The 26140-nt window shown below is 44.7% G+C and overlaps 1 protein-coding gene across 4 annotated transcripts in view; it reads right to left on the reverse strand.

Moving 5' to 3' along the window:
* CD82 (CD82 molecule) overlaps positions 1-26140 on the reverse strand; it is a 38878-nt gene that overhangs the window by 2740 nt on the left and 9998 nt on the right. The window contains exons 1-7 of one of the 4 annotated variants that reach the window (XM_083863721.1): positions 24454-24589; positions 17244-17325; positions 11878-11950; positions 8417-8541; positions 6911-6985; positions 2123-2230; positions 294-482 (exon numbers count right to left, since the gene is read on the reverse strand). In XM_083863721.1, the coding sequence (XP_083719847.1) occupies positions 294-482; positions 2123-2230; positions 6911-6985; positions 8417-8541; positions 11878-11950; positions 17244-17306 (633 nt within the window). In that variant the 5' untranslated portion in view covers positions 17307-17325; positions 24454-24589. Of the gene's footprint in view, positions 1-293; positions 483-2122; positions 2231-6910; positions 6986-8416; positions 8542-11877; positions 11951-17243; positions 17328-19981; positions 20008-24453; positions 24590-26140 lie in introns of those variants that run through there. The other 3 variants (XM_083863723.1, XM_083863722.1, XM_083863720.1) reach the window with 3 other exon arrangements.

Raw genomic sequence — 26140 nt, forward strand, 5'->3', positions numbered from 1 at the left:
TATAGAGAAAACATGGCCACAAAGAAAAGAAGAATGAATCTAAATATGTCAGAACTGAAAATCCGTAACATATCTTTGCATGCAGGAATTATCCCAGTTACGTGCTATACCATGTTTCATGGAAGCTTTTGCAGAAAAGGGAAGGATCCCTGTTCATCCTGTCCCCCCTTGCTCCAAATTCCACAGGTTCTTCAAGCCATAAGGACATGAAAGAAGTGCCCTAAATTCTCAGGGGGAACAAAGACAAGGCAGCTTCAGTGAAAGCTTCACAGGGCCCAGACATACCCACTCACCTGCTCATGAACAGGCCAGTCAGCATATGTAGTGCCATTGACAGGGTCTTCCAGACTACAGAAACCTCTTCCTTCCACTAAGTCCTTAGATCTATTGGAGCAGGAGCATGGATACTCAGTATTGCTTTTGTTCTTAAGAATCTCGTTATCTTCCCATTCCTTTGCTCCAGTCCAGCCACAGCAGCCAATCTAATAATGGAAGAGAGAGAGATCATCACAGTCTTACACTTTGCACTGGCAAGACAACTGCACATGAGAATAAGCAGGTAGAAGTTCTCAGGAGCTCTCCATGCAACAACAACAACAACCAGGCCATACAGCTTGCACAAATTAGCTGCACTAAACACCATCCTGGTTACCCATGTATAGAGCTGTCCGGAACACAGGGACATTATTTCCTATTAAAGAGCCACTCTGCCAGCAAAACAAGAATTAAAGGGCCCCGGGTCAGAGCTGTGGCCCCGGGGACAGCAGCAGCCACCGCACGGTGGCGTCCCCACGCCGCCAAGCCCCAGCACATCGCTGTGTGCCAGCACCCGCCTGGGAGCAGCTGGAACACGGCATAGGAAACATTTTCCATCCAAAGAAACACTCACATTCCTATAGAGCCATGTGATAAATCTGCTGAAGGGAAAAGCATATCAGGAAGCCTAGCAAGGAGTAAGATCCTAAGCATGGATCCCAGTGCTTGCCCAGTGGTACAGAGCAGAAAGGCTGTCTATATTGAGGTAGAAGTTTAGGGAAAATCCTTCTCTGCTCAGAAAGGAAAACTAATGTTTTTGCCATAATAGACATGAGATACAAACAGCTGAACATCCAAATCAGGACAAGCATTTAGTTTCCAAAAGAGTGTTGTGAAGGCACAGCCTCCAGAAGGAACTATGTCTCCCTCACAAAAGGTTTGGACTTTAACTCCTGAGACTCATTTACAGAACCCCACCCTTTTCATATGCTAACTCCAGTGTGAGACGAAGTAGACTCCTAACACTCGACGTCCTCTCCATCTCTGCAAAATCTTTTTCTTCTGTCCCTACATAAAAGAATGGCTCAAGCATTAGCCTCTGTCCATAGCAGAATCAGGCTTCTCTTCACTACCAAGGAGTTGCAACTACAGTGATAAAACATTCATAAATCATTCTCCAAGAGAAATACAGCAGGTCAGTGTTTTGCAGACCAAAGACAGAAGACAAATGCTGTTACTTGTACTTTCTACACATCAGTCCCATGCAGGGCATGTATTTAACCACAACAGCCAGCCAGCTCTCAAGCTTGTGGTTTGGCCATAAACAGCTGTCATGACTCCAGTGTGCCTGAATACCCACTAGCTGCTCAGCCTGATGCTAAAACACAAACCATGGGCAGTTGGATGGCTCCCAAGAGCACTGATACTTGCAGAAGAACCATCACAATAAGCAAGCAACATGCATCAAGTAGTAAGGCAGGTGGTGCTGCTGACTTGCCTGGCAATAAACTAGGAACTTTTTGCTACAAAAAATCATGTGCAAAATGTTTTTCACACATGTTAGTATTCAGGACACCCAGCAGACAAGGAGAAGTGTTGGAGTGGTATTTGACTGGCTGGATACATCAGGCCATGCAGCCAACACTACCTAGTTCTAACATCCAGCATGCAGGAATGGTTCAGGGTCTGACAGAAGAAGCAAGCAAGACCATTTTCTAGTCTGCAGACACCAAACCTCACAGGCCATTTTTTAGATCAGCCAGATCAATGTGCCATACTTGCTTCTGTGTCCTCAGCCTAGCTTTAAAGGTCATTGCCCGCACTGACAAATAGCATTATCTACCTCTTGTTGCCCCGCACGACTCACCTGTGTCTGCACATAGTCCCATGCATCTTGCAAGTTCCTTTTGTCTTCATTCGAAGGGTCATAATCTTTAATCAGATCTACAACTATCCCGGACAATTCATTTTTCAACTGGCAAGAAAAAAAAGAGGCAGGAGAGTTAGATTATCAATTCTTGTAGCCTTTTCTTTGGTGTTTCAGATACACAAATAAAGCTAAAAGCTGACTGCAAATAGTCAACAAGTACAGATAAGGACAGCAGCTGCAACAGCCAAAACACCAAGTCCTTGCCTGGACACAGGAAAAGCCTACAAACCTGATGAGCAATAAGGAAACAGAACTGGGTATGGTTATCCTGCTAAGATACAGGCTGAACAGCTAACTGCCTGCCCCAGACAACACAGATGGGCAAGGTAAGTGCAAGCTGAAGGACATCATTGCCTTAAGGACTCACGGGTTATGTGTTTCTAACTTCATACTGCAGACAAGACCCTGGTCCAGAATCTCTGCCACTGCAACTCATCTCCACTGCTCAGGGAAGGTGTGAGACACTCTTCTCATAAACAGAGATGGGTTTTCTGATATACAGCTGATGGAAACTTGCCTTTTTCACAAGGTGTTGAATTACCTCTCCCTAAACTCTCACAACTGCTGTTTCTATATTAAGACAGCAAGTATTACATCTACCTAAACTGCTCATTAACAGTCTTATCACAAAGTTCAGGTGTATCAAATCATCTCTTCACCACCAGTCCTTTTTCAGAGATATTTACAACACACTTCAGTTTGATGAGAGGTGCAAGCTACCACCTGGCAGACTCCTTGACCTTCTTCCTCCCACCTCTTTCTGAAGCTCTTCTTAACCAGCCTGTACATGAGGACTGCTAAGGACAGACCCAGATTCACAAGAGGTTGGAGAAAAATGCCATTAGACTGCCCAAGGGATAGGACAGAGTTACAACAGCCTAAGCACTAGGATGTTCCCATCCCATATATTACCTTTCTGACTGTGGTGCTACAACATATTTCAAATCAGTGGAAATGAGTTTTCTCTTTTCTTCTCCTATCAAGCATTTCCAATGACCATGGCAAATACCAGGACACTCAGCAAGAGGAAGCACTGCCTACTGTTGAGAGAAGCTTCTCTACATCAGCAACTCTTCTTCCTAGGAAAACTACAGCTCAGTTCACTGGGATCAGCTGTATCAGGCCAGACAGATGGGAGCTGCATGATCTTTCTTCTCATGATGTCTTATCTCTTCCCCTTTCAATTACTTCACTTCCCCTTTTCCTTCCCTTCAAATCAAGGCAACCTGACCTGGTTCTCACTAATGAGATTGGCCCTGGCTGCTGCCATAAGCCTTATGAGTTACTGAACCTCTGAGTTCCCACCCTCCTGCATGCTGCTTCTCCACATGCAGAGGGAGGAAAGAAGAGCTGGATTTGTTTTCCTACCCTGAGCCAATCTAGCCCCTTGGCTACTGGGTCAGATGGAGCCCCGTGTCACTTTTGCAAGAATTCCAGGACCCCACCACAAGCAGACAAGACTTGAACCTGATGCCCCCAATCACAGCTACATGGGGAAGCTGTATGTCTGCTCCGCTCTTATGCTTACAAAAGAACAGGCAAGAAGTCTCGCAAACAGCTTTTCTTTCAAAAAGTGAGGCATTTCAAATTTAAAATAAATAATAATAAATATCAGGCATTCCTAGGTGTTTTAGCAAGCAATCCGAGAGAGAGAGAATATTATGTAAACAATGGTACAGCTCTGGGGCCACACAGGCAGTTTGCTTGTGCGTTTAACCCACAGAGCAGCCCAAAGGGAAAACACAGGCACCTGCAGCTGTTCACCCTTAAGCACCTGGCAAAGGAAAACTGAAAGAGCAACAAGCTAGAAAGGCACATGGAACACGTAGGCTTTCAACATCCTAACCATCTTCACCCCATTTAAATCTACCAGGACTTCCTACTGTGTGAGACATGAATGCTTCAGGAAATGGCTACCCTTGCTTTCAGGGCTTCTTGCTCCTTCCCAGCTCTAGCAAGCCCAGTGTCGGAAGGCACAATCCCACCACCTCAGAGCAGGGACACTTAGATCCTAGGCATCAAAGCCACAGCTCACTGCCAGAAAGCAGCAAGGCTGTCAGTCTCCCCATCACATGGGCTACTGAAGAGGGAGATGAGGAAAGCTGAATGTCAGAGGCAAGAGCAGGTCTTTGATCACACAATGGATTGTGCAGGCTTCTTTCCCTATCAGATACTCTCAGTCATCTATCCTGTCCCTGTCAGACACAAGCTAGATCCTTCCCTCAGCATTTACTGGCATCTAGCCTGCACACAAAAGCAGGCTTAAAAAACCAGGAGGGAGCTCTCCTCTGCCTTGTCACTTCAGATTCTGAAACAAATGCAGAGTCTATAGCCCCAGACAAGTCACTGCACGCAATTACACAGGCCTGTTTGCTGCAAATAATAGCCAGCAAGCAGGGCTAGTCCCAAAACACCACCATCCTCCTTTACTCAAGGCACTTAGAGACAAACTGCACAGAACTGTGTGAATTAGGCCAAGAGAGAACTTGCCCAGGCTCTCACATGTTTAGGGGATTGTGATCCACTAGATGTAGGTGAGTAGCAACATTCAGTTCACAAAGCAGAGTATCATTTACAGCATTTGTGATGCTACTATTTTGTTGTCCATAGAAAAAACCCACCCCACAGTTTCAGTCAGCAACAAACGCAGGGAAACACATGTTGCATCAACATCCTCCCAGAAGTACTGGGCAATTCCAGTGTAAAGGGGCATTCCTCTAACAATGCCCATGGGAGAGGCAAAGCAGCAGCCTTCCTGTCAGAGGCTCAGCCTTTTACAGTTACTCTAACTCTATTTCAGTACACTTTCATTAGTCAGTGTGGGGGAGGGAGGATTTTGACACCAAAAAGGAACAGATGTGCCAACAATAACTTCCAGTGAATCCACAGAAATAAATACTTCAGTTACAAGTGAAGGAGTGAGTATCACCTTGCTACATTCTGGATCCAAAATCCTTTCCTTCATTTTTGTTATTCCTTGTTTTATATCTAATCAAGCTCCTGAAGTCAGAAAGAAACAAGCACAAAGAACACAACAGATATCTGGGGACTGGCTGTTGAGCAGTTTCAGTGTGCCCCACTGTGCACCAAGCTGCCCTGGGATGACGTACAGCCAGCGAAGCAGAGCGACTTGCGCAGCAGCACTGAAGCGCAGCCCCAAATCACTGTAGTGGAGGTTTCAGCCAAGACCTTCCTCAAACAGCTTTTCTTAGTGCTCTAGGCAGATACTTTGGACGATCCCTGAAACAGAATGGCTCTAGAAAAGCTTTTCCATTAATTTTGTTCATTGGGGACTGAACAGGAGCATCTGTTCAAAGCCCAGCTTCCCTGACCATTCTCCCAGATCTGTAAAAGTGATGATCTCAGTCACACTGGCTCCAACAGCTGTGCAAAACAACCCCTAGCACTTTTCAACTCTCCCTGGTCTGATGAGGTTTAAATGAAGAGCTACAGCTTAAAAGCTGGAGTTTTCTAGAGTAGACTGGCAGCTGGAGGAGAAATGCTAACAGACGTACAGAATTTCCTAGTCTGAAGTCACATTTCCCCATTGCAGGGGAATGCCCATCCCCACACCTCCATATCTGCATTAGTCAGAATTGTTGGTTGAGAATCATCTTTACACACCAGCTTTAGTCACTGTTTTAGTTTCTCCTTCAGCTTCTTCCAGCCCAGAGTGCAAGCTACAGTCACACCACATTAGGCAAGGAACCCAGCCAACAGCTGTTCACAGGCACCACAGCACAAAGCTTACATCAGTTATGGTGGTGGTAGGCACCTTCCCCCTGCCCCCAGACTTCTCCACCAGGCCCCATCCATAACTTCCTCAACTGTTCTGCTTTCTGTAACCATCTAGCTAGAGTTGGCTTAGGAGAGGCAAGCACAGCCATACAGTGGTATACACAGTTATGCAGCAAAGGACAGGGTTGCCCACAACTTGTACCAGAAGCCAGTAGTGACCTAACACCTATAACTATTCCCACTGCATAAATGTGTATCCCAGTTTAGCTGTCAAATTGCTGAAGGCCTGATTAAGCACTGCCTTGGCCAGGGAACCTATAGACATGATGGATTGTTGTGATGCACATGGGTAGCTCAAAAACTATGCCCTTTTACGCTACAAAGTATATTGGAGCTCTAGATGCATACACTGTGAAACTGCCTTCCTGGCAAAGAGATCAACTTCATACTATTAAACCACTTGGCTTTTAACTTCTGCTGTAGAACAGCAACCATCAGATATTTGGGCTTGGTCCTGTGGAAAGAGGAGAGCTCTTCCAAGAAGAGTTCTACAGATGCAGAAAGGACAGAACAAGACGGCATAAGAAGGAAGATCAGTCAAAAAAGTGCTCAAGCTGGTAACTCCTCAAGACTCCCAAGTGATGGGAGTAACCACTGCTACTACATGCCCCAAACAGCTGTCTACAGCAGGATGAAGAAGAGATGTGGCCTAAAGCATTTTAGGACTTTTTTTTTTTTTTTCACTGTTCCTACTACCCAAAAATAAAGCCTGCATACCAAATAAAGCTTCATAATCCTTGAGAAAAGCAGCACTTTTGAGGCAGATACAGAAAAATCAAATAGCAAAGCTATGGAGCTGGGGTTGAGAAAAGGAGAATCCAGTTATGCCTGTTAACAGTATAGCCCAGTTTGTAAGGAAGAATTTCTAGGTATCACCCTTCTCCCAAGCCAAGACCAAGGAAAAGATGCACAGTAATAAAGACTTACCGTATCTTTCTGGAAGTAGATGACCAGTGCAGCAGCAATCTGAGTTAAGAGGATTATCATCAGGCAGGTGAAGTACTGGAAACAAAAAACAATAGGTGATCACTGTCAGTCTTTAGAAAGGTCTGTACATAAAAGCTAATAAAATTTCATCTACAAGAGAAATCACAACATTGAGTTAACATCTTTTAGCCTGCAGACAAACTCTGCTATCAGCAATGCTTTCCCAGGAAAAGGCTGGGACCAATGTCAGATCAGTGCACTTCAGCACTTCTCCCCTTAGGCCAACTGAAAGACTTCAGGAGGGAGAGGATGTACAAGCACTCTTTGCATGTGTCATCTCAACTGGGACTCTCTCTCACCTCCAACTCCCTTCTGGCCTCAATAATCAGCTGGACTCTGCCTACCCCAAGCCTCAACAAAAAGAAGAGTCAATTTTACAAGCCTAATTTTTAATGTGGTTTTTTGTTTGTTTGTTTGTTTTAATCAATTACCTTTTTAAAAATGGTATTTCATTTGTTTGAGGATCTAAATTTAAGATTCACCAGCAAACTGCTGAGGTTACTTTTAAATGGTGGCAGCTACTACTGCTAGACAAGGAGATACTCCTAATACCAGGACACACAATGTATGCCATGCTTGGTTTCCAATACATATGTCTGTCTATAGGACACAGAAGGAAGATGAAAGACTCCAAATATTTCAGAAGGCAAAGAGCATAGGAAAAAGGCTTTTATTGTGTAATTCTTACTACTTTTTATAAGGTGTTCCGATACAAACTTAACATGATTGGTGAATAGGAACGACACCTCTCTAATCCCACCGGTTAAACTAGAGAAACATTAAAACACCACCTGGAGAAAGATTGTTTTGAGAAGAAACTTTCTTGAGAAATTTTTCCTTTTAGCAGGTGCTGGCAGGCTAAAACCTCTCAGACCCAGAAATATCAGGCCCACATATGTCCTCTGAATAAGATAGAGTCAAGTAGCGGGCTGAGGTGTATGAAGCTGGTATCATCTCACCCATGATGGACAGAAAGCTTCCTATGCATGAGCTGTTTGAAGAGAGGTCCTGACATACAGGACATTCCTAGTTGAGTCTCTCTTGACTCTTGCACTTCCCACAGATGTGATGTAACAGGAAACTATCACTCTTTTCTTTCATTCCCCTTGGAACTTGCTCTTCCACCTTTGAGAGCACAGTACCAACTGGGAAGCCAGGGTGAGGGTACACTTCTCAGTCAGCAGTCCTCCACCCACTGTGTGCAGAAAGTGTCAGTGACATCCTTTCTCATTTACAGTTCTGAGCTCATTATCAGTAATGTCTGAGGAGCTCTGCAGCAGTCTGCTGACTGCTGGAGAATTTAATGTGTTCAAATTAAGAACTAGATCTAAGTTGACCTAGCAGAAATAACATCCACAGGAGACCAAAGCCCCATCTACAACCCAACGGGCATTTTGCAGGAGAGGTATTAAAGGTTGGCTCTAAAATAGGCACGAATACTCTCACCAGACCCAAGAGACATCGGACTTCATTGACAGCTCCAAAACAGCCCAGGAACCCCATCAGCATGGTGAGCGCCCCAATGCCGATGAGGATGTATGCACCAGTCTTCAGGGAGGGAGATGACATCTCTGTAGGAGCCAGGAGAGGGAACAACATTAACTACTGAAAAAAAAAATACATCTGCCATCACCATTTATAGAACTGTCTCCATATTTACTGGTAATTGTCACTGTCTGCTCCAAAGGGGCTGCACAGATGTGCGCTGAACATGGTGACAGATAGATGCTTCTAGTTGTCTACTGACGAAGATAAACTTAAAAGCCATCCTCCTGCAGGTTTCCAGAGTCTCAAGGACTCTCCAAGACTCGAGGTCACTCCAAACAAATGAAACTTGTTTGGAGAAAGTTATCTCCTTACTGGAAATTTACTCCCTCATGAATGTACTTCAAGTAACAGTAATATAAAAGATGATCTACTCCATAACTACTCTCTATTTGCTTCAATTCCCTTTGCTATCTTCAGGAAAGCTTTCTTCCAAATCCTAAACCCCCTTTTTGGATAGCCTTTTCACATTAATGCACTATTTCTTGTTGTAGCCATTCTGTTTTCACTTATCCACTTACAGTCAACACTGGGACGAACTAACTCTGGAGTGAAACATGCAACAAGGTACAGCTAGAGTTGAGCACAGATGATGTGACAGGTTGCTTATCAAGTCTGGGTTGAATGGCTTGTGGCCAGGCACTTATCACAGGTTGTTGCAGCACCTGTGCACAACACCCTGCAAACAGATGCTATTCCAGGATCAAAACAGATATAATACCCAAATTAGCTACTTTTACAAACCCTTCTAGATATCCCCTGCTATTGCTTCTAGTGTCTGCACTTTTGAACGCTCAACCGTTTTTCAACAACGTTTAGCTTAGATTATTTCAGACATACTGGGGATGTCAGCTCTCTCCCCTCACATTTAGTACTACAAGCAACAGAAGAAAAACCTCTTATGTTTGAGTTGGTCAGCAGACCATTTCGTGCAGAATAGGAGAATAGGATTGGAGAGAGCAATCATTACAGCACAAAAGTTGAAGAAATATTCTGTCTAGAAACAATAACTAAAAATCTCATGTATCATTAAGAGACATTCCTACATCTGCAAGCTACAGAGTGTAGGGGAATTCTGGACATCCAGTGATTAATGAAAATAACATTTTTAGAGCTCAGCATTTAGTTTCCTGATCTAAGGAAGTCTCAGGAGGCAAACTTCCTCTGAGCTCCTCCTGAAATATGTTCAAGGAAAATAATCAAGCCCAGACTGATACTCTCCCCCCTAATATATACTTCCCTCTGCTTCTGATACCTGGTACAAGCCAACAGTTTCCAGACTTTTTTCCCTAAAACATGCTGAACAGAGGAAAGTTCAGTTATCAAGATGTAAAGCAGATCCATCTGCCACACAGGTCACTTCAGCCTTGATTAATTTCCAGGCCAGACTCTCCCTGGCTGGACATAATGCCACAAACCCCAGGATCCCGACTCCTTACCAGTCCTGTTACTCTTGCTGCACAGGCTACATGCAGATACTGCAAAACATTTACTGAAGCAGCAGCCTTACAGGAGTGGCCATCACAAATCTACCCTATTCTCTCCCTCAAAATCAGCTCAGCTATCATGCAAGTCAGTGTTCTAGTGGCCAGGCTGCAGCACCTCCACAGTGCCAGAAAGCAGTTGCTTCATCAAATTCCTATTAGAAGAAAGAAAAAGGTACTTCCAGCTCAAAAGCCTCTTGACAGTGTCAGGGGACAGGAGCCACACTTGCAGTTCTCATCTGCAATAGTCTTGTCTTGCAAGAGAAGGTTCTCAGGGCATTCAGCTCCTGCTTGTTTGCTGTCACTCCATGTTTTTCCCTGCACTGGGCAGGCAGCCAAGCAAGTACAACAGCCTCCTTTGGCAGCAGCTGGGGTGCCCTCCCTGATGCCTAGGTTACTAAAACAGAGGGAAAGAGGGGCAAGGCATGGGAAAGGAAGTGAGGGGGCAGGGAGAGAGCTGATACTGGCAATCTCCAGGAAGGAAACTGAAGTCTTAAATGCTCTGTTAGCAGAGATTCCAAGTAAATGGGAAAAACCAGAGCCAAGTTCAGGGACTTCTCCCTCCATAAGTGACTGTAAAACCCATCAACCTGAGGGAATCAGCTACTGACCCACCAGTACTAAGCACATCTCAGAATGTGAGGGGTACTGTAAACAGCCAGGCCATGATAGGCTCCTTTTAGGCTGCATGTATTGTTTCTGCTCATGTCCCCACTTTATTAACCAACATCCCTTGCTGTGCTTCTTCACCTTCTAGTACTGCAGTAGCAAGCCAGATGCCACAGCACAAAAGCAGAGTAAGGAGCAATGTCTGCATGTGTGGTATTAGCAGGGGTATCTTCTCCATCCAGCACCTTTCAAACCAGGCCAGAGTGCTAAGCAGGACTTGGGAGATAAAGCCCTTTGCAGAATCAGAGTAGCTGGGAACAGGGCTATGAATGCCATTAGTGTTCTTCCCCCTCATGCAGGCACTCCTGCACTGTCTGAAGCTGGTGCCCAACTCAGCAATTCTGGAGGTCGTGACAAGTAACCAGAGCCACCAAGCAGAAAAGTTTGAAGTGTTTCTAGGAAAAAGCTCAAAGGAAGCGGAGCTTGTGAAAGATGGAGCTGAGATACTCATTTGGTGAAAGTCCACTTACAGTCCTCTGAAGCCCAGACTCTGCTAAGCCAGCTCAGTTTTTTGTTTTTTGCAGAAAGCAGACCCTCTGTTAAGACTCAAGTCAAAGTCTGTGGCTGATTTTAGGGAAAGGAAACTAAGCCTCTTGCACAATACAGAACACCTCTGATGCCCAGAGTAAGTCTCATCACATGTATACAAGAGTACATTTTAGAAGTCAAAGCACTTCAGACACCCATATCCCCCAAATGTGCATACTCTACATTGTACATGAAGTATCAATAAAACCAGGTACTTACTTTCTTTGGCATTTAAAACATTTAAATTGAAATAGATCATTACAGAAAGAAAGCACTGAAGAACTCACATAGCCAAACTGCATTAAGGCACTGGGGCCTTTGCACATGATGGTAATAGGGAAACCATTATGAAAACACAGAGCATGCAGTGAGAATAGGATGAAATACTAGCCCCTGTGTTTAAGACAAAAAATCTGGATTGTTGGTTGAAGAGGCAGTAATCTCACTCAGTCTGACCCTGGTGTTTCAATCTGCAAGACTAAGAGGAATGCTGTGTCTCCAGGGTTGCTCCCTTTCACTATGTCCCTGATAACAATCCCATCTTGCTAAACACCATGTTACTGTTTAGGTCACAGACCATGGACAAACGTATTGCTATTCCTAGGCCACACCATCGTCAAACACAGCCCCAGAACAGAGTCAATTTAGAAAAAGAAGGAAGATGAAGAAACACAGTCTTACGTAGAACTGCAATGAAACTGGTTTTGTCAGCCAGAATCCATATTCCAAACCCCAGGATCACAGCACCCAGAATCTGAAAGAGCAAGAACAAAACGGTTTTGCGTAACTTAGAAGCTTAGATAAATAAGAGGAGGCAGTCACTATGATCCATGCTTATCCATGCTTCCAGTTTAAAAACAATCATTCCTTTGCCGTTCCCACCCATCTCCCCTATGGTACTCCTCCCAGGGTAAACAGGATTAGCACAACTCCAGGAAGAATGCCTCAGCCAACTGCACAGGAGCCCCAAGATCTGCTTGGCAGTTTTTCACACAGTATTTTAATAGCACATAATGTTGTATAGGAGGACTATTCAAATCAGTCTGAGGAAGAGACACCCTGCTGCTAGAAGACTGTTATCAGAAGCAAAAGGTAAGTGCATTGCTTCTGTGAAGAACCCAGGAAAGACAAACACATGATTTAAAATATTTTTTAAACAGAGAAACCCATGACTCTAAGGGCTAGGCTGGAAGATAGCTGACAAAGGATTAGATATCTGGCAGCTGGAACCTCTCCAGGCAGGAAATCTTTGGCTTGTCAGGCTCTGTTACAATGTTATGGCTTCAAAACACAAAGACAAAAAAAACCAGCAGCAGGTTCCCTTGAGCAAAGTGCTTTGCCCCTTCCAAAATCAAGTTTAGGCATTTTATCTTGGTCCCTACTTTATGGCAGAATACCTGAGCCCCAAGAGAGTCAAGAGTTGTGAAACATTAGCTGTGGCCTCTGCCTTGCTCACCACACAGTCTTATGTAGGGCAAGGATTAGTAGAGCAATACTTCCCTGTGAGGACTCAGCTGAATCCAGACACTGATCTCGGTAGTCAAGAAATGTACACACTTTCCCATCTCACTTTGAAAGGTAGAGGGAAGTATGCTCTGTTTTAGCCTTCACATATCAGCAAGTCTTCAGGTTCGATAAGACTCTGAAACCTGTGCTGTTCAGCCAACTAGGACTGGAAAACACCTGTGCAAAGGTCCAAAACAGGCTTTGAAGAAAAAAGGAGTGGAAAAGAAATTGCAAGTAAACTTCAAGCAGCTGTTCTCATATCAGCAGGATTTCAAGATAGGATGAAGTGAAACAAACTAACAGGGCTAAAAAGAGACTGCAATTCTGTGCTTCATTAGATAATGTTTTAATACTTGGGAGACATGAAGCCACCACCTGAAGCAAGCTGGCAGAGAGGGTTGTATGGACAGGCATTGACTCCACACTTTGAAAGTTTATACTAGGCTTCAGCTGCTCATACAAAGAAGCTTTTCTGAACCAAGATAAAGCCACAGTCTGAAATAAGCTGCTTGCAAGCTTTCCTGTCTTGGCAGAAGGCGCATCATGTAGTTAGCTGTCCACAGCATTAGAAAGTCATCAAGCAAGTTCCCACATATGAAGCATACTGACTCAGTTTCAAAAAGCATGTAGCTGTTGTACCCCAGAAAAAAGGAATTCCCCCTTGCCTCATGTCCCAACACGCTGCACTCACAATGCTCAGTCTGCTGATCAAACTAGAAAGGCCCCTTGAACATGGAACAGCTGGGACACCTAAAAAATTCCTCTCAAACTTGGTAGTATCAAGAACTGTTGAATTGACAGTTTAAGGCAGTGTCACATTTAGACTATAGTTTTAATAAACATTTGTCTTAACAAAGATGCAAATCGGGCTGTATGTGACATCCTTTTTGGTTCACTGACCCTGAAATGTCACCTAAGTTTTGCTGTTGCTGACAAAACACAGAAGGGCTGCTGAGCAGATTTTCTGGGAAGTTATTTGTTATGAGGTGCTCAGACTATCCAAGGCCTGTTTTCACTCTGATCTTTGCTCCAGTCCACAACTTGTGCATTTGCCAGGAGCTGCTGTGGAAAACACTACAAGGGGAAGTCAGGGAGATAATGACTACAGGCAGGGAGAAAACACTCTCCCATTAAAAAGAGTGTATTTACTTCCTAGAAGGATAGTATCTCTACTCAGCCTCTTCAGGATTTTGAATCGCATAGCAAGGCTACTTCTGCCACTGGCTTGGCTTCAGATCCTCCACACAAAAAATTACATCTGCTTTCCATAGAGTTTAATTCCTCCGCTCCACTGCTGTAAAATCCTGAAGTGGGGAACAGATGTCTCCTCTCCTCCCTAGGGAGTGGAGGTTTCACCCCCAGTTTTAGTAAAATGTCCTTCTACACCCAAGCCAGAAGGATGCAGATCCCTCAATACAGGGTCAGCAGTTTCCCACAGAGACCTAGTCAAGAGGGGCTTGGAAAAACTAAGCTGTGATGGAGCTGACTCATCTTGCTGGAAAGAGCAGCTGGGGGTTCCCAGCTTTCCTTCCCCAGCACTGCTTTCCTTCATGCTCAGATTGTGTGATGTAACACGGAACCTGCTGGCACAGGGCCAACAGAAAGGCTCTAAAACTCCAGGCTTCACTGTAGGTAGAAGCCTTCTGCTGCATTTACTGAAGGGTTAGAAGCAGGACAGACAGTTATAAGCTCCAAACAAAGTTTCCAGAGACTGCTAACCTTGTCTTGCAGAGCTGTTTTCCCTTTAAGGGCATGTGATGCAGCACATGTCTGCTAGCCAAGAAGGCAGACGTGTTAAATTCTGATTAGGAAACTAAGGTTATACTCCAAGCTTATCTGGTATCTTTTCTAGCAAGTAGGCAGGCAGTCCAAGTAACCTTCTTCCCTTTAACCAAAGCAGGTCAAACCCTTCCCTGAAGTAAAGCTCCAAGACTGCAAAATACCACTAAGTCCCTGAACTACTTCAGCTATAGCAAGCGACCTTCTCACAGACCTCGAGCTGTAGAGAAGTGCTATTTCAATAACTAACTTCTAAAAAGAGTCTCCAGTACGTCTCTAAAGGCTTCAATCATCAGCAAGGCTGAAGAACACACTTTAGCCAGCAAGGGCTGGCCTGCACAGGGTGCAATCGCACAGGCCTTCAGCTCAAGGTCCAAAGCAGACACAAGGTTCTGTCAGCAGCACTGGTGCTCACCTTTGCTCAGCACTCTCCTCAAAACCCAGCAGCTTCAGGAAACCAGCACAAGGCATTCAAAACCTGTGCTGACAGCTCCCAGCAACTCAATACAAGCAGTTTCTCTGCTAGATTAATATAGCTCTACCACACTGTATAAACTCAGGAATCACCAACTACTCCTCCCCAATTCAGACCTTGAACAATAATGGAAAAGTATCTCAGGTTAACTACTTCCTACGAGAGGGAGGGAGTAATGTATGCCACCTTCCTCAGCATCTGGCACATGCAAAAAGCCTGCCCTCAGTCAAGACAGAAGCACTTTACTCTAGAGAAGTATCAAGCTCAGCCAGAACACAGTGCCTTTGGAGACCTCACTTTGACAGAGCAGTCCAGGGGGAAGACAATGCCTGCGCTGCACAGCAGGGTTAAAGAGCTCATTTAAAGCAGCTCCTCCCTTTAGTCAGCATAGACCTTCTCACAGTACATCCCACCCTGAAATTCTTACTCCCCAGGTCCAGCTCAGTGAATCAGATTAGCTTTCCACAAGAGAGAGGGGGCTGGGTGCTACACCAGACAAGTTGGTTCAGAGCAGGGTGTGCACAAGACAAAGAACAGCTACTTCCAATCACTTGCCACCCAGACAGGAGCTCTCAAACCTCTCCAGGACCCAGAGAGGGAGGGATTCAGGGCCTGCCATCCTCAAAGTCTTGCAAAATATAGGAAAGTGCAGCTTGGATGTGAGTCAGCCTAACAAAGCAGTTCAACTCTGCCTCCTAAGAGCACATCAATCCCCACAGGCTGCCTGCAACTGCCTGGCTCAGCAGAGCAGGGAGAGAAAGGCAACGAGGAATAAAGATGCCACAATGACTATTAACAGCAGACAGCAAAAACAGTGACAGTGTTATAAGTTCCTCCTTTCCTATATGCTAGGCTGGCTTTCTTGGAGAGAACTTTCTCTACACAGAGATTAGCTAATGAACTCAGACTGAGGTTTGGGCTCACTAAGGAAAACTAGACAGTGGCCAGACACTGGGCTTCAGCAAGACTCAAACTTCTCTTAACAAATACAGCTCTGCTTCTCAGAGTAGACTGGCAGTTATATACTGCTTAAATTTATCACTTCTTCAAGAGAGGAGAGAGACTGAATGCTGGTATCTGCATAGGAGTCCTGCACTAGTAGGGGGACAGGCCTGGACTCAGATGATTTTTCCTATCTTTAAAGCGGACTAAATCATACTCAGAAAGACCTAGTACTAAGAGGTACTTGAAATACCTCTCCTCTCCCTCCCAACAAGCTTCCTCATGGATGCTCTGAGCACCCCTGGCTTTGGACCATTAGAGTCCAGTTAACTACTCTTAGGATGGAAGTAAACACAAAGAGTAAAAAGTGAGCACAGTATGCCAAGGGAAACCTGATCCAGATGTGCCTCAAGTCCATCCTGTGTGCTACCAGCACAGTGCAGCCATGCAGAAAGCAGGAGTGAAGCTCTGTGTGGGGACAGACACCAGAAAGCAGTGCTCATCTTATCATGATTCACTTCCCTCCCTTCTCTCCCAGCCTGATCCTTCCTTTACCTTACACATTGCACAAAGGATAATGGTATCAGACAGGCTATTTTCTTGCTGACATGTGGAAAGCCCAAACCTTGCACTTCCCCACTACACCATCACTGTACCATCACTGCCCACCGGACACACAATATCTAGGCATCAGAAAGATGCATGCAAGAACATGTGTGGCCCTCCCAGACCCAATCTGCTCCAAAAGGAGTTCATCTTTTGCTAAGCCTCACATTTGAAAATAACTGCACCCAGTGGGTGGTTTTATTTCCCCAGACAAGCCTGTCCCAGTCTCCCCCACCTCTCAACTCCATTTCAAACAGAAGACTTGGACTAATTCATCTTTTCATAAATCAAAACCAGCCGTTGGGACTCAAACAAAATTAGAGTTGTTCTTTGAAGCCTGGCTGGCCTATTTAGGAATGCACTGCCATTATTTGGCAGGTTTTGTAGCTTTGCTGCTCAGGGACAGTTCAGCTGCTGCTCCAGATGTGTCAGAGAAAGTAGTAACAACTACTCTCTTTCCAGAAAGAATCCATAACTCCTGTTTTCCCTTCCCAATGCAGGAATGGAGCTGTGTGAACTGGAGGCAGCAGGTGCCTACTGGGAGTGGAGCTGCTTGGCATACCTGAGACACACACAGCAGCTATGACATCAATCAGCTTCAGGGGTCCCCTCCCTCCTTCCAAACTGTGACCGTTTTATTTAATAAACACACTGGGCCAACATTAAAAAAAAAATAAATCTTCTAGCTAACTTTGGTCCAGGTCTTCCTTCTTACTCCACAGATGCTCAAAATACTTACAAGGAACAGGAGATTGAAAAGGAAGAGGAAGTACTTGGTGACTTTTAGGCAGCCAGACCCCATCTTCTTTCACTTACAGGACCTAAGGGGAAAACAGACAGACAATGTTACAGACAGGTCCTCTGGGCAGCTTCAGTGAAACACCCCTACCCTGTGCAGAGCTCTGGATCATCTGGTGGGCCTCAGAGCACATGCACAGACAGCACAGAATTCCAGAGTTACCTTTTCAGGACAGTAAAACAGGACACCAACACTACACTACAGCAGTTACTGCTGCCAAGATCTCCTGGAGAGTGACAAAGAGCTATCAGCAGTTACAGAAGAGATTTAATCACAAATACACTGGTAATTCCATCACTATTTATATGGACTTTGCCATAGTAGCATTAACTAAAACACTAACCCTAGCTACTATTCCTGGTGGTGAAAAGTGATGCAAGGTACTTCAATTCTCTGACAGCAGTAAAAGAGATGCATGGAGCTTCTGGAGCGACATAGATTATTAAAGACAACAGAGCTTATTAAGGGGCTGAAGCATCTCTCTTATAAGGACGGGCTGCAAGAGTAAGACCTGTTCAGCCTAACAAAGAAATCACTGAGCGGGGACTTCATCTCATCAATGTCTATCGGTGTCTGAAGAGAGGGTGTCAGAGGATGGAGTCAGGCTCTTGCGGTGGTGCTGAGCCATAGGACAAGAAGCAACAGGGAGAAACTGATGCACAGAAGTTCCACCTGAACATGAGGAAGAACTTCTTCACTGTGCCCGTGACCACACACCCAAACAGAATGCCCAGAGAGGTTGTGAAATCTCCCGCACTGGAGATATTCAAGAACCATCTGGATGCAATCCTGTGTCATATGCTCTTGGATGACCCTGCTGGAACAGGGAGGTTTGGACCAGATGATCACTGTGGTCCCTTCCAACCTGACCCATTCTGTGGTTCTGTCAGCTTTTCTGCTTCTCCTTCTTGCCTCAGACTCACTTGTTTCCTATATGAAAACAGAGAACTTTTAAGTTCCTTAAAATTTGCTCTACCAATCTCCTTGCTCCAAACACACCATGCCACTTCAAGAACCACCAGCCTGAGAGAGTGCAATAGCAGGCTGGGGTCACCAGTCTGGCCTGGGAAGAAACAGCCCCAAGAGAGAGCAAGGTCAGCAAGGTTCTCTGCTGTCAGCCTGCGTGTACCAAGGATCACCGGAGCCCAGTTCATTCTTTTGTTTCAATCAAAGGCTTTTCCATAATCCTATTAAATATTTAGGTTAACTCTGGAGCTAAACTAGTATGTGGGCCTTGTAATAACTGGCTAGCCTTCCCAATGAGAAATGGTCACCCTCAAACCACCAGGAGAGAGCACAAGTCTGAACTCCGTGGCTCAAGTTGCTGCTCTAACTTCAAGGAATGCCACAGCTAGAGACTGTGCTAATCCCATCACTGCACAGCACCTAGCAAGATGTTATTGACATGGGAAGCAGCAGAGATATAAAATGTCAGCTAGGTGTGCCACAGACTGATCTCAAATCTCATCCATATAGCAGTCATTGCACCTAAGGAGCTCTTAACAACATCTCAGTCAGTTTTTCTTCAGTTAACTCCTCAGGTCAGAGGTCATAAAGCCTACTTTTGTACCCAAAAGTAGGTCCCTCAAATGAGCCATGGAAAAATGCTCTAATAGTTTCTGGTACATATGTACACCAAATATCAAACACACAGCATTCCCATTTTCAGTGTCCCTGGGTGCAGCCATCACCATCAGTTGGCTCTGCTCCAGCATAGATACACTATACAATGGCTGCATCACTACCAACCTAGGAAAAGGGAATGAAGGCTCTCTGTTAGCAGAATTCCTCCTTTCCTCTGTGGGAGAAACGCTCTCTCAGGTCACTAGCCCTGGAAGGTAAGGTTTCCAACACCTAAGGCTGCACTGGAGAGGATAACTAAGATGTAAATTTTCCTGTCCAGCTGGCTTGCCTCCTGGCTTCACCATGAACACATCTCCTCTTAACAGAATCACAAACTGGAGCCTGGCAGTCTAACCAGAACATGAAGGCAGCCATCTCCCTAGGCAAGGATGGATTTCTGCTGGGGGAGTTACAAATGTTTTTCTCTTCTTTAACCTAGCCAAGAACTAAGCTAGGTAACAACTTCCTGCACAGTGCACCGGACTTCTTACCTTAAGACATCTGGTCCCAGGTGCAATCCTCCTAATTTTCAAACTGGAGAGGCAAGTCCCAGTACTCACTGACTTGCTTCCTAGCACTAAGAGCCATATGCTGCCTATTTAAACTCTGCCCACACTGTTTTGATTTGTCAGGAAAACAGATTTGCAAAGCTGTTAGGATCTTTATAAAAATTATTTCAGCTAATTAAGCAGCAAAGCAAGTTTACTGTGGAAGAAGATATGCCTGAGGTAACAAGACTAAAATATTGCTTTCAGGGCTCTTCTACTCCTAGCTATTTGTTAAAGACATACCATCTTCAAAGTTTATTAAAAAAGAAACCCCAAAACAAACAACAAATCCCAACAGTGCATTACAGAATTATGCACCATTCTCTTCTTGCCACAGGGTAATGTATCTCTTTCATAGCTCCTAGCCATAAAGTAATTCAAAATACAGTTTTCATGTCAGAAGAGAAAAAGGGTCTTAAGGTTTTGTTTTGAGCTTTTAAGACACTTTAGATCTCCACTGAAATACTACAGATTTTCCAATTTTCCATTCTTTGCAAATTAACTTACTTTTGTCCACTACATCAATGAAACTCCTTGAAACTCCATCTTCTGAAATTGCACAGTCATAAGATTAGCAACACTGTCATGCAGTAGAAGTTCAACAAAATTTGAGATAGGTCAGGTTTGGAAGCAGATGAGCTTGGAGTTATCACAACCAGGCATATCCACAGGCAACTAGGCAGCAAAAAGCCAACATAAAAACCTGAAATTTGCATTCTGAAACTGGTAAAGTTTTAAGCCTTAATATCTTGCAGCAATGCATGAAGAGGTTAAATACATCTGCAGCTTTCAAATTCCATTAACTGTCCACAATTATTTGTTTTTTCTTCTACCTGTCCACTCCTACTGCTTTGACTGTTTGAATTTTCATCCCCAAACAGCAACGCCCATTCTTTTCAATAATCCTGTACCTACACATCCAAATTTTCCCTGTCATTCTCCAGATTGATGCCAGCTCTGCAGAGGATTTCATAAGACACCATCAGCTGCAGAATGGCATTTCTTCCAACCTCTCATTCTCCATCTTGTAAAGATATGCAGGATTATTTATGCAGTGTGTTGCTTTGATGCACTACTGCCCTAAAAACTTGGTTGCCAACACAGCCTGGTCAGCTCCTGTGGAGTTGATCTGGGGTGTTTCTTAGCCCAGGTTCAGTTCCAGGACCTGAAGGGACAACTAATTCCAGGAAGGCATGAATTGATTTAGAACTCAGGGGTTTCCTATCAGGAAGGAATGGAATGGGTCTTCACAGGACTGCCATCAGGGGATGGCTTCCTGCCCCCCCTGTGACCTCCAGCTCTCAGGCTTGTTGTTCTCCCAGCAACAGCAATGACAGCAAGACCTGTATGTGGAGCAAGAACATAAAATCCAGGACATGTGTGCCTGAGGAGATGCAGACAGAGGCCTGCTTTGTTAGCAACTGCAGAGGAGCCCTGTCACAGCTCAGAGATTAACTTATTTTTGTCACAGGAGCCTGTGAAACTCCCAGTCTCCCTCCTGTAAAAGGTGACCCCAGAGAAGGACAGGTGACATGAGGGGAGTTGAATACCTCTGCCTCCTGACCCCACCATTGGCCACAGAAGCAGGAAGGGGAAAATTCATGCGCAGACATTATAACCACATCAGTCAAGGGGCAGAGAGGCTAAGTTAATTTTTAATTCCAATTCGGCTCTACCCAATTAGATCCTGTACTGCCTCCACCCAGCAAGCAGTGCATGCTTGCTGCTTAGTGAAGTTTATGATACTTGGCCCAGGCCACACTGCTGTACGTGCCTGGGCCATGCAGCTCTGCTGAGAAGGGCTGAGCTCTCCTCTGCAGCACACCTTTGTGCTCACTCCACAGGTTTTTCCCTGATGAGCTCTGGCAGCTGAAACACCTCAGCTGCCAAGTTACCATACAGGACAAAAAAGGTGCTCATTTATGAGTGCAGTGAAAGAAAAGAACCACAAAACAAATCAGAGCAGAACAGCTGTGGAAATCACTGTCTCAGTAGATCTACAAAAAAGTGCAAAGTTCATGCAAACCCTTAAGGACAGCACACATGTTCCCAAGAGCATTGAGCTCTGACAGTCAGTCCCAATACTCCAGCTCAGGTAAAGAGGGTACGCATTTGACTGCACCTACATAGCCTGAGGATGCTACCCCCTTTGCCAGATCTTCTTGCTTAAGGACAGGAAATGACTGGTTACAAAGAAGCTGCAGCTTATTTCTGTGTTCTCTGACCAGCTGCTCCCCACCACCACCCCTCAAGCTCTAACATCAAGGGACATAAAGGCAGACCCCACAGGACAAACTAGTACCAGCTTCTCTCAGGCTAGGATGAGGTCAAACCAGCATCAGATTTGGCTTTCACAAGTTGTTATTTCTCCTGTCTCCAAAAACACCTCAAATGTCCTGTAAGGCTGGCATGCTGGCTCAGTCCTGCTGTCCCTCCTGCCTGCCCAATGAGAAACTTCCAGTTTGACAGATGCAGAAATGCAGCAGCCAGCACTAGAAACTAAAGTTCTGCAACACACCCTAAGGCTCCTGATCCTCCTTCACATCTTGCATCTGATGTGGAAGGTGGGATCTTTGGGTGGAAGTCCAGCTGGTCCACTGAAGCAACCTCCAAAGCAGCCTCAGCTGATCTCAAGCACTGCAGGTGCTTCATGTCACACCAAACAAGCATCCTCTTCCTCACTTACCTAAATCTTACACATTGCAACAGGAAATTTCCCTCAAGATACTACAAGGCTAGACACTTAAAATATCTAAAGCTGTCCCTGATTCAGTATCACCTCTCTGTCTTTTCTTTCTCACACCACAACATTGACCAAAGTTAGGTGGGTTCATTTGCAGACAGACTGACCAAGAAATCCTGGAGATGGAGGAGCTCCCACTGCTGTACTCAGGTTGCAGAACTGGTTCCCTCTGCCCAAAGCAACTAGCAGGTGTTCCTAGGAAGGGATCAGCATGCTGCTTGTTCCATAAAGATGTTTATCTGCACAGTAATTTGCATGAGGCTGAGGCCATTTTGCAGGCCAGTGTAGTTACTTTTTGCAGTATTACCCCAATCCAGAAATCAGAACCAGATCAGACATATAGCTGGATAGAGACCCACAGAAGCCACCACACTAAAGTTGCTCACTAACTGGCCACTTTCCAGCTCCAAGGCAGCCATTCCCACGGGGAAGGGGCATTTCAGAAAGCCGTGGGGCAGAGGAGAAGGAAAGATTATTCTTTGCAGGATTCTGGGCCCTTGCAGTCCAAAGCCCAGCTGCTTCTCTATCCATGCCCATGCAGAACAGACATTTGGCAATCAGAGAGTCTCCCATCACGACTGATGAGACAGGACAGCTTCACACAACAGTACCAGTTAATGTACAATGGCAGAGTTACTAAGTCTCCTGTTAACCAGGTACATCACTGCCCTCAGGGCAGGGACTGTAAGTTACAGCCCCATTAACATACAAAGAATACCCTAAGGAGCTCATCTTGTTGACGTTAATATATAAAGGCCTTGGACTTTCAGTACACCTGGGAGGGACACCTTGTCTCTGGGAAGCAAATAACCACAGAGCTGATGAATGACCCAAGTCTGAATTCACTGAACTTTCCTTTAAGCTTCACTGAGATAATACCAGCTGTGTAACAACCTTGAAAACATAAACAAGATTATGTTTGTCGTGGAGATTTTCCAAATAGCATCTCTTCATAAGTTACAATGGGAGGATTGAGGGAGAAGCTGGAGCCTAAAAATTAAGGTATATGTATTATGTATTTTTTATATATATGTATATATGTATTTTTTAATATGTATTTTGTATGTGTGTTGCTATGATACAGCCAAAGTTTCCTTTTGAAGGAAAATGTCAGTACAAGGTAGAAAAGTATTTCTGCATATTACAAATTTTGAAAACAGAACAAACCAGACCCTCTCTTATTCCATTTACTACTAGAGAGTTTCTTCTTAAGTAGAAGTAATTGTCTTCAAGCGTAGAGGAAATGGTCTCAGGGCTAAGAAGAGAGAGACAAGCACATCTACATCAGCCTGCAAACTGCAGCACCACACTTAAGTAATCTTCAAACTACCAGCACAGACATGTACAGTGAGACCCCAGCAGCATCTGCAAGATAGAGACTCAAATGTACATGTAGTCCCTCCCCATTTGCTACTCCTGGGGCAAAGGGAGCAGACTAGAGCAAGGCAAGAGCTGGCTGCAAGTACTGCAGAAATATCACTGGAAAAAACAGATTTCTCAGGGATAGTTTCTGAAGGAACTTATCAGCTCACACTGCAAAGGTAGACTTGCTCCTGGTGCACCTGGTAAGACACTCAGCTTTTCTGACTCCTGTAGTTAATATACTGTTGTGAGAATTATCTGACTAGCTACTGCATTCTCCAGCAAGACCCTGGATTAGAAAGCACCCATAGGACTTCCTATGATGGAAGATTTTTCTGTATGTTTTATCCCAGCAAGCACACGTTGTGTATTTTGTAGAAAGGAAATGCGTATTTTAGAAACGTACTTCTGATGCTTTACGGGAAGTGATCAGATATTTATAAATCACTATCATACCATGAAAAAGAAACCAAGCCCACAGTTCAGTATCAAAGAGCAGCAGAGGTTTTAGAAGCACGTCTTTATGTTTACAAGCAGTGTAACACATTTTGAGAACATCTGGCCTTCACACTTTAGTTTGAAAGCCAACATTTAAGTAGGTCTTCAGTCCCTACAACTGGCAAATTGAGAAAGTTCTTTGCTATTTTCAGCCTACACACTCATACTTGCACAGCATGACAGTATTTGCAGGACAGCATTTCTCTGATTTAAGTAAAACTTTCCATACATCAAGACCAGAGATAGAATTCTGCCAAAAAACAGAAGGAAAAAAACAACTCCAAACCCCACAAATTGTCCCAGAAAGTCATTTGATTCTCCTCTCCTCCTACCAAAAAAAAAAAAAGAAAGAGAGAGAAGAAATCAATCAACTTACCAAAAATAGCAGACAGAAGAAATAGTCAAAAGTACAGTTTATGGACTTTCTCTTTTTAATTACCACATATTAGAATGTTAGTTGTGCAACAAGCTCTGCGGGTCAGGTCCAGAAAGAGGTCTCCACACTGACTAAAGCCAGCACACAATGCAGTAAAAATGCAGAGTTTTCACAAAACTGGTTGGGCAACTCTGTCACTTGACTACATTGGCTCTTTAATCGCTTCAACAACAAGACCAGCTCAGCTTTGTTTCCTGCACTTGGAGCTGCCAGGCTGCAAACCTAACTCTGAAATGGATGTGCCCACCAGCTCCCACATCTGTCAGTGGCACCAGTGTGTCAAAAGCAGTCCCCCTGCTCTGGCCTGCCCCATACCTCCCCACAGAGGAGCAAAACCTGTGAGCAGGGCCTGCACTCCAAACTGCAGCAGGGTGACCAGCACAGACAAGGAGCATTCTGCCTGTGCCCAGGAGAGCTTCTCCCCAGCATGGTTCTGCAGCACAGGGGATGCTTATAAGTGTTTCCTTGTGCCAGTCATCAGTCTGGAAATCCCAGGTGCAAGTACATGCACAGGGCAGGGTCCCCTACCTCCCTTCTCATGCAAGCAATGCCTTGGAGTTGCACAATATCCGTCCCAATGCCACTTGGATTGGAGACATCTTCCTTGGACTCAGCAGGTTTTTCCCCCTGCCAGAGCACCCAAAAGATACCACAATCCAGGCAGGAAGAAAGCCTTTTTTTTCTATTTTATGAAACAGCAACAGAGATTGTGAGACTTAGGTAGGAGCCAGGTAGTATAACTGATTTTTATCTTCCTCCTCCCATAAAATGCAAGAGGTCAAGGTTGAGGACTTTTTACTGTAAAGTCCCTTTCCAAACAAACTGGTTTTCAGTTACTTCCATTTTCTCAGATGCTAGGGCAAATAACTAGGGAGTGATTAGATTCAGCACACCCATGATAAACATGTTTCTGGGAAGTTACAACATCTGCTTGACCTGGGAAATGAGGTTTCCTACTCTCTTAGTTCTTTTCAGGAATTAGCAGAGAAAGTAGTTTTAGTTCAAGGGCAAGAAGTTTTCCACAGTTTAGAAACTTAAACAACTTCTCTCTCTCCTCCTCCTCTCTGCTTATTGAGTCTTCAGACCACACACTTTCACAGACAGGTGGATGGTGCTGAGCAGAGCCTGGGCACCAGCACCCAGCATAGGAAGGAAGCTGAGCTTACCCATCACCACTCCCAGTAATTGCATTTTCTCCTGGGGTTCACTTCATAGCTGAAGCCAGACACTTCTAGAAGTCAAAGGACTAGGGATTGCCTATTCAGAAGGGCATAGGGCAATGAGCACTCCCTTGTCCTTCTCAGATTAAACCTCTGCAGGAGCTCACCCTGCCAAACTATCTGACTCACCAGAGCAATAAAGTCCCTTGCAGCTGACAGCTCACTGGAGGATGGAAGTGTCTCCTGCCACCAGGATTCTCCCTAAGACCTCTCCACCTAGGCTACATCCACATGGTCTCAAGTGGTAAAAAGAAAAAAAGAAACAAAAAAGAAACCAAAAACCCAAAACCCACCACAAAGCAAACAGAGAAGAGGCCTCTGGCTTATTATTCCAAATGACTGTGAAGCTTTAGAATTAAGTAATCTTCCTTGAACAAGAGAAGAGACAGGCTAGTAGTCTACTTTAA

Source organism: Zosterops lateralis (assembly GCF_965231275.1).
Source record: "Zosterops lateralis genome assembly, chromosome: 6".
NCBI lineage: Eukaryota > Metazoa > Chordata > Aves > Passeriformes > Zosteropidae > Zosterops > Zosterops lateralis.